Genomic DNA, 8,990 nt, shown 5'->3' with positions numbered 1-8,990 from the left:
GAATCAGGTTTGCTTTTTTTTTTGCAACAGAATCACACTGTTGTCTCATGTTTAGCTTGTGGTCCACTATGATCCCTAGATCCCTTTCTGCAGGACTCCTTCCCAGACAGTCGCTTCCATTTCTGTATGTGTGAAACTGATTGTTCCTTCTTAAGTGGAGCACTTTGCATTTGTCCTTATTAAACCTCATCCTATTGACTTCAGACAATTTCTCTAGATTGTCCTGAGCAGTTTGAATTATGACCCAGTCCTCCAAAGCACTTGCCCCCCCTCCCAGCTTGATATCCTCTGCAAACTTCAGAATTGTCCTCTCTGTGCCAATATCTAAATCGTTGGTGAAGATATTGAACAGAATTAGTCCCAAAACAGACCCCTGCAGAACCCTACTTCTTATGCCCTTCCGACATGTTTGTGAACTGTTAATAACCACTCTCTGAGAATGGTTATGCAGCCAGTTATGCACCCACCTTATAGTAACCCCATCTAGGTTAAATTTCCCTTGTTTATTGATAAGAAGATCATGGAGGCCGTGTCAAATGCCTTACTAAAGTCTAGGTATATCATGTCCACCGCTTCCCCCTTATCCGCAAGACTTGATATCTTATCAAAGAAAGCTATTAGATTGAATTGACGTAATTGGGTTGTTGTTTACAAATCCATGCTGGGTACTATCTGTCACCTTATTATCTTCCAGATGTTTGCAGATGATTTCCTTAATTGCTTGCTCCATTATCTGTTCTGGCACAGAAGTTAAACTGACTGGTCTGTAGTTTCCTGAGTTGTTTTCATTTCCTTTTTTATAGATGGGCACTAGATTTTCCCTTTTCCAGTCTTCTGGAATCTCACTAGACTTTCATGATTTTTCAAAGATGATAGGTAAAGACTCAGATACCTCCTCTATCAGCCCCTTGGGTATTCTAGGATGCATTTCATCAGGCCCTGGTGACTTGCAGACATCGAACTTTTCTAAGCAATTTTTAATTTGGTCTTTTCCTATTTTAACTTCCAAACCTTCCAATTTGCTATGTGAGGCATCCAGTCACCATCAATCTCCTTGGTGAAAACCGAAACAAAGAAATGATTAAGCATCTCTGCCATTTCCACATTTTCTGTTATGGTTTCTCCCTCCGCACTGAGCAATGGGCCTACCCTGTCCTTGGTCTTCCTCTTGCTTCTAATATATGTATAGAAAGTCATCTTGTTCCCTTTATGTCTGTAGCTAGTTTGAGCTCATTTTTTGTCTTTGCCTCTCTAATCTTGCCCCTGCATATTAGTATTAGTTGCTTATACTCATCCTTAGTAATTTAACCTAGTTTCCAATTTATATACAATAACACCTGTGTTATCTGGCACGCTTAGGGATTAGGGTGTTAGGGTTATCTAAAAATTCCAGTTATCTGAAGGTCCCATCAACCTAGGAAAAAACAACGGACAACTCAAGTTTTTAATATTGGTAGTTTTGTAGTGTGAGGCAGTTGGTCTCACATTTTTCTTTTGAGTTTAGGAGGATTCGTACTTGTTAAATAAAAAATTGTTAAGCCAATCATGGTAAACCAAGCCAGGCCTGTGCGCCTGAAGATGTGACAATATTATGGCTGGGGGCAATGCCGGTTAACAAAGTTTTCTGGTTAATAGAGTGCCGGATAACAGAGGTTTCACTGTACAACTCCTTTTTGGATTATTAGATCATTTAAGATCTCCTGGTTAAGCCAAGGAGGTCTTTTGCCATACAGGCAGTCCCCGGGTTACGTACAAGATAGGGACTGTAGGTTTGTTCTTAAGTTGAATCTGTATGTAAGTCGGAACTGGCGTCCAGATTCAGCCGCTGCTGAAACTGACCGCCAGTTCTGACTTACATACAGAATCAACTTAAGAACCCCAAGCGTCCCCAAGTCAGCTGCTGCTGAAACTGATCAGCAGCTGATTCCAGGAAGCCCCGGGCAGAGCAACTCTGCCTCAGGCTTCCTGTAGTCAGCGCTGGTCAGTTTCAGCAGAAGCTGACTTGGGGACGCCTGGGGCAGAGCAGCTGGGGTGCTGCTGGGTTTGCTCCAGTAGCACCGCTCCTCGGCACTACTGGAGCAACCCAGCAGCACCCCAGCTGCTCTGCCCCAGGTGTCCTGATTCAGCCGCTGCTGAAACTGACCAGCAGCGGCTGAATCAGGACCAGAGCTGCTGGGGTGCTGCTGGGTTGCACCAGTAGTGCCCAGAGCGGCGCTGTGGGACCAACCGGCAGCACCCCAGCTGCTCTGCCACAGGCGTCCGGAGAAAAGCCTAGTCTGCTGGGGGCGGGGACTGCCTGTACTTTCTATTCTTCCTATGCAGCAGAATAGTTTCCTTTTGGGCCTTTAATAATGTCCCTTGGAAAAACTGCTAACTCTCTTCAGTTGGTTTTCCTGTTAGTCTTGCTTCCCATGGGACCTTACCTACCAGCTCTTCGACCTTACCAAAATCGGCCTTCCTGAAATCCACTGTCTCTGCTTTACTGTTCTCCCTTCTACCATTCTTTAGAATCAGGAACTCTATGATTTCATGATCACTTTCACCTAAGCTGCCTTCCACTTCCAAATTCTCAGCCAGCTAAAATCAAATCAAGAAAAGCTTCCCTCACTAGTAGCTTTCTCAACCTTATATAATGGTCTCCCATGCAGTCCAAGAACTTAGAATAATAGAATCATAGAATCATAGAATCATAGGACTGGAAGGGACCTCGAGAGGCCATTGAGTCCAGCTCCCTGCCCTCAAGGTAGGACCAAGCTCCGTCTACACCATCCCTGACAGATGTCTATCTAACCTGTTCTTAAATATCTCCAGAGAGGGAGATTCCACCACCTCCCTTGGCAATTTATTCCAATATTTGACCACCCTGACAGTTGGGAATTTTTTCCTAATGTCCAATCTAAACCTCCCCTGCTGCACTTTAAGCCCATTACTCCTTGTCCTGTCCTCAGAAACCAAGAGGAACAAATTTTCTCCTTCCTCCTTGTGACACCCTTTTAGATATTTGAAAACCGCTATCATGTCCCCCCTTAATCTTCTTTTTTCCAAGCTAAACAAGCCCAGTTCATGAAGCCTGGCTTCATAGGTCATGTTCTCTAAACCTTTAATCATTCTTGTCGCTCTTCTCTGTACCCTTTCCAATTTCTCCACATCTTTCTTGAAATGTGGCGCCCAGAACTGGACACAGTACTCCAGCTGAGGCCTAACTAGTGCAGAGTAGATCTTATTGGATAATGCGTGCCCTGCGGTGTTAGTTTCCCTACAAATGTCTGGATAGATGAAGTCCCCCATCACCATCAATTCCTGTGCTTTGTTTCATTGTGTTAGTTGTGTAAAGAAGCCTGGGTAGGTGATCTGAGGTAGATCCGTAGCATTACTTCACCCTTGTTTTTTACCCCTTTTAATCTAAGCCAGAGACTCTCAACACGTCTGTCTCCTACCTCCATCTCTTACTGTGGAAATTTAGCTTTGTCCCTAGTTTTCTTTCCAATCACATGTTTTTTTAAATACACTAAAAATACATGGAGCAGACAATCCCTCCCTGACTCAGCCCAGAGCCCAAGAATTCTTACTGCCCTTTGGGAAGGCCCCTTAATGGCTGTTTGTTCCTAAAGCTAGAAAAAAGCAGAGAAGTGCAAACAAGCTTCTCTCCAGCCTGTTTACACTCAGATGCTGCCTCTCCCCCAAGGAAGAGCAAACCCCCTTGGGACCTCACAGAGCTGTATTATAGATGGTGCCCAGCCCTGTGTCAGCTCTCGGCGCGGGATGCTGCTGCAGACGTTGGGCTGAGAGAGGTGTGGGACGCGTCTGCCTGATGGGGTTCCCAGGGAAGACACGTCCCTCTCAGCACTCACAGGTACCAGCTCTAGCTGAGGAGCTCCCCTGTTCCTCATAACCAGCATAGTGTGGGTGTGACAGAGTCAGTCGGGGTCCTTTCCGCTCTGCAGAGACAATGAACATCCAAGGGCCCTGCTGCAGGGCATGAGTTTCCTTCAGTTTCATGGGTCAAAATGTCCCTCCTTTTGATGCACCCCAACCCAGCCCAACCCAGCCGAACCCTCCAGCCCCAAAGTGGCTGCAGTGCAGTGGTCCAGGGGCTCTGTCAGGATGAAAGGTGCCGGTAGAAGTACAGGACAATGCCCAGCTCGCAGATCCTGGCCCGGACTTTGCTCAGGCCCCAGTGAGGCCCAGCTCCCCTGGACTGGAACTGAGCAAAGATCTGAGAAGCCACCATGTGTTAGTGCCCAGAAGCGTTTCCCTCCTGCTCCTGAACCTCAGGGCTCTGGCTGTGAATTGGCTGGTTGGGGGTGGGGGCTTTTCCTTAATGTTTCTCTGCTGGAAAGTATGGAAGTGGATGGGCTCCTCTCTGGAACAATGGTGTCAGAGGCTCCCAGGCGGTACCCACCCTTGGCTCCGGGCAATCCCTGGGAGGACCCCTTCTTGGCAACCCACACTCTCCCAGCCTCTCCACTTCCTGGTCAAGACATATTTTCTCCCACCTTCATTCAAGTAGCTGGCTGGACTGCTATGCCTGAACATTTCAAAGGAAGGAAAAGAAAAAAGGGAAACGGCTCAGCCAGAAGCGGATCCGCAGCGTTGGATGTTTCACTCCCGACAGTTGAAGCTGGGAAACTGTGGAAGCAGCTAAAACTGAAGGTGTCAGGCAGCCTGACCCAAAGATGGTTGGCTGCTCTTGGGAAGCCCATTCAGCAAACCTCTTCTTTGTAATAATGTCTGTGGCAAGGAGTTCCACAGGCCATGTATGGAGAAGGTAAGAACTTAGCTTTTCTTGTTTTCGATGTTCAAACATGCAATGGAATTAAATGTTCCCTTTTTGTGTGTTATGAGAGACGGTGAATAGAAATGCCTGATTACTTTCTTTAGTGCTGGATTCATAGAGCTGAAAATCAGAAAGGACAATTAGATCGTTAAATCTGACCTGTTCCGTAACACAGGTCATTACATGTCACCCACTTATTTGCATATTAAGTCCCATGTCCCGTGTGTCACTAAGGCCTGCTTTGTACCAGGATTTTGTGGGGCAGAAGCAGAGATGTGAGAGGGCACCATGAGTGTCAGGTGACCCGGCCCCCGCCAAAGACGGAGAATGTGTTGAACCTGCACCCTCCCAGACAGATGTCTGTCCCCTTCCGTTTGAACACCTCCAGTGAAGGGCCTGCTACAACCTCCTGAGGCATCTAAACCCACTGCCTCTGGTTCTGCTCTCCGAGTCAAAAGTGAAGAACTTTCCTCCATTTCTTATTGTAGGCTCTGAAACCCTTGGAGATCCCTGTTATACCTCCCTCTCTCCCTCCCTCCCGAACTCCATTCAAATCTAAACACACCTGGGTCCTTCAGCTTCCTTACACAGCCTTGGGACATGTTTGGACCTTCTCTCCTGATCCTTTCTGATTAACCCACTCTGGGTCCACACACCCCCAAGGGTAGGCTGCTTTTCCACTGGAGCCCCCTGAAGCCATGGTGAAGTGTCCACATCGACGTACCAGGCAGATTGATTGGAGACAGATATTCAGGCCAACCTACAAAGGCTGCTCCAGTATGAATTTACTCGTATTCTTATCACTTATCTAATGGAGGTATAAATCCATAAGTCCACCTGTGTATGGGTCTTCATTCCCTGAGGTTTGACAGACTTGTCGGACCTGCGCTTTGTTTCAAAATGTGGTGCTATGTAGCCAGCATGAAATTTAAAAATAAGCTATTTCAAAATTGACTCAGAATAAGCTACACAATTTACGTAGTGCAATGAGCAACCAGACCTGAGCGCATGCCCAGAGCGGGTTATAACCCATTTCATTCCATATCTGTCCAACCATGGTCGGTGCTTTCACCACAGCTGCAGAAAGCAGGTGACCCCTTGGTGATGAGCAGGCATTTCCTGCTGGTCCCTGTTAAGGTTTCTCACAAAATGATGTATGGAAATTATAGACACTGGGACACCACTGGCATTCGGAGGGTGAGTTGCTCATACGTCATTTCACTGCAAAATCTTTGTGTTTAGTGTGTGAAGAGTGACCAGTCTGCTTTGCCCCTGGAAAAGCCTCAAGCAGAGCATGTCATAAGAACATAAGAACGGCCGTACTGCGTCAGACCAAAGGTCCATCTAGCCCAGTATCCTGTCTGCCGACAGTGGCCAGCACCAGGTGCCCCAGAGAGGGTGGACCAAAGACAATGATCAAGCGATTTGTCTCCTGCCATCTCTCTCCAGCCTCTGACAAACAGAGGCCAAGGACACCATTTTATCCCCTGACTAATAGCCTTTTATGGACCTAACCTCCATGAAATTATCCAGCTTCTCTTTAAACTCTGTTAGGCTGTGTCTAGACTACATGCCTCTGTCGGCAGAGGCATGTAGATTAGACACATAGGCAAAGGCAAATGAAGCCGCGATTTAAATGATCGCAGTTTCATTTACATTTAAATGGCTGCCGCGCTGAGCCGACAAACAGCTGATCAGCTGTTAGTCCGCTCAGCGCGCTAGTCCAGACGCTCCCCTGCCGACATCAAAGCCCTTTGTCGGCAGCCCCGTTATTCCTCGTGGGATGAGGTTTACCGGGGCTGCCGACAAAGGGCTTTGATTTCAGCAGGGGAGCATCCAGACTAGCGCACTGAGTGGACAAACAGCTGATCAGCTGTTTGTCGGCTCAGCGCAGCAGCCATGTAAATGTAAATGAAGCTGCGATCATTTAAATCGCGACTTCACTTGCCTTTGCCAAAAAAACAAATCTACATGCCTCTGCCGACAGAGGCATGTAGTCTAGACACAGAGGCCAAGGACACCATTTTATCCCCTGGCTAATAGCCTTTTATGGATCTAACCTCCATGAAATTATCCAGCTTCTCTTTAAACTCTGTTATAGTCCTAGCCTTCCCAGCCTCCTCTGGCAAGGAGTTCCACAGGTTGACTACACGCTGTGTGAAGAAGAACTTTCTTTTATTCGTTTTAAACCTGCTACCCATTAATTTCATTTGGTGTCCTCTAGTTCTTCTATTTAGGGAACTAATAAATAACTTTTCTTTATCGGCTCTCTCCACACCACTCATGATTTTATAGGCCTCTATCATATCCCCCCTCAGTCTCCTCTCTTCTAAACTGAAAAGTCCCAGTCGCTTTAACCTCTCCTCATATGGGACCCGTTCCAAACCCCTAATCATTTTAGTTGCCCTTTTCTGAACCCTTTCCAAGGCCAAAATATCTTTTTTGAGGTGAGGAGACCACATCTGTACACAGTATGTCATGTCTCATATTGTCATTCTCTGTCCCTCCAGGAACTTGTACTGAGAGCATCATTATAAACCCGGGGCACATACAGAAAGGAAGGGAAACATATAGAAAGTGCAGGAGACACCATTCTGCCTCAGAGTTGGACACCTTCTCTCCTACACCATGTCAGATTCCAACCTAACTGCCTTCACCAACCCCTCCACCTTCATCCTTCAGGGCATTCCTGGTCTGGAGGGGGCCCATGGCTGGCTCTCCATCCCCTTCTGTGCCATGTACATCATAGCCCTCTTGGGGAACCTCACCATCCTGTTCATTGTGAAGAAGGATCCAAGCCTCCACGAGCCCATGTACTATTTCCTCTGCATGCTGGCTGTCACCGATCTCATCCTGTGTACATCTACCATGCCCAAAATGCTGAGCATCTTCTGGTTCAATTCCCGGGAGATCGGTTTCAGTGCCTGCCTCACCCAGCTGTACTTCATTCACTGCTTCTCAGCGATTGAGTCTGGGCTTTATGTGGCCATGGCGTTGGATCGCTACGTGGCCATCTGCCATCCCCTGAGACATTCCACCATCCTGACAAACCGTGTCGTAGCTGAGATCAGCCTGGCTGTGGTGCTGCGTGGTTCCATGCTTGCACTGCCCTTACCCTTCCTGGCCAGGCAGTGGCCGTATTGCAGAACCAACATTGTCCCCCACACGCACTGCGAGCACATGCTTGTGGTGAGCCTGGCTTGCGCGGACATCCGCATCAGTAGCTACTATGGCCTCTTTGCACTAGTCTCTAGGATTGGTCTCGATGTGCTTTTTACTGCCCTGTCCTACACCCAGATCCTCAGGGCCATCTTCCGCCTCCCCACCAAGGATGCCCGACTCAAGACCTTTGGGACCTGCGGTTCTCACCTCTGTGTTGTCTTGGCCTTTTACATCCCAACTCTCTTCTCCTCCCTCATGGCACGGTTTGGTCGTAATTTGCCCCTTCATTTCCTCAGTCTAACTGGCAACATTTACCTCCTGGTGCCCCCCATGCTAAATCCCATCATCTACGGGGTGAGGACCCAACAGATACAGGCCAGGCTGCTGCGGCTGTTTCCTCACAAATGGACTAAAGTTTTCTCCTAGAGCTCTGATTCTCAGTCCAAGCCCCATGCAGTGCTGGCCAGTGGCATGTTTCTTGGCCCTGCCTGAATCATTGATTGGCCAGTCAAAGAGAGAATAAATCCTTTCCTGTCCTTATCGTGGCTTCTGAATGTGAGTTTGTGTGTAAATTATTAACATCTAGGCAAGTGGCACCATCACAGGACCTAACCAGAGCAGCTACATCAGGGGCCCATTCACCTGTACATCCTCTAATGTGATCTGTGCCACCAAGTGCCAGCAATGCTCCTCCACCATGCCCAATGGACGGTCTCTGCAAAAAAGGATAAATAGACACAAGTCAGACACCAGACATTGTAACTCACAGAAACCCGCAGGGGAACATTGTACCCTGCCTGGGCACTCAGTCATGGATTTCAAAGCAGCCGTTCTTCTACCAACAACTTTCCCCAGCCAATTACAGACAGTACAGAGTTCACCTTCAGATTCTTAATAAAGTTTAATAAAGACAAATGCAATGTGCTCCATTGAGGAAGGAACAATCAGTTTCACACATACAGAATGGGAAGCGACTGTTCAGGAAGGAGTACGGCAGAAAGGGATCTAGGGGTTATAGTGGACCACAAGTTGAATATGAGTCAGCAGTGTG

At 47.6% G+C, this 8,990-nt stretch overlaps 1 protein-coding gene across 1 annotated transcript; it reads left to right on the top strand.

The window, feature by feature from the left end:
* Positions 1–7,405: 7,405 nt before the first annotated feature.
* LOC142819117 (olfactory receptor 52E4-like) lies at positions 7,406–8,365 on the top strand. Its single transcript, XM_075903790.1, has one exon. It carries the CDS (start codon positions 7,406–7,408, stop codon positions 8,363–8,365), a length of 960 nt encoding a protein of 319 aa, XP_075759905.1.
* Positions 8,366–8,990: the final 625 nt, after the last annotated feature.

Source organism: Pelodiscus sinensis, chromosome 1 (genome assembly GCF_049634645.1).
Source record: "Pelodiscus sinensis isolate JC-2024 chromosome 1, ASM4963464v1, whole genome shotgun sequence".
Taxonomy (NCBI): Eukaryota; Metazoa; Chordata; order Testudines; family Trionychidae; genus Pelodiscus; species Pelodiscus sinensis.
This window is presented reverse-complemented; position numbering and strand designations above follow the sequence as displayed.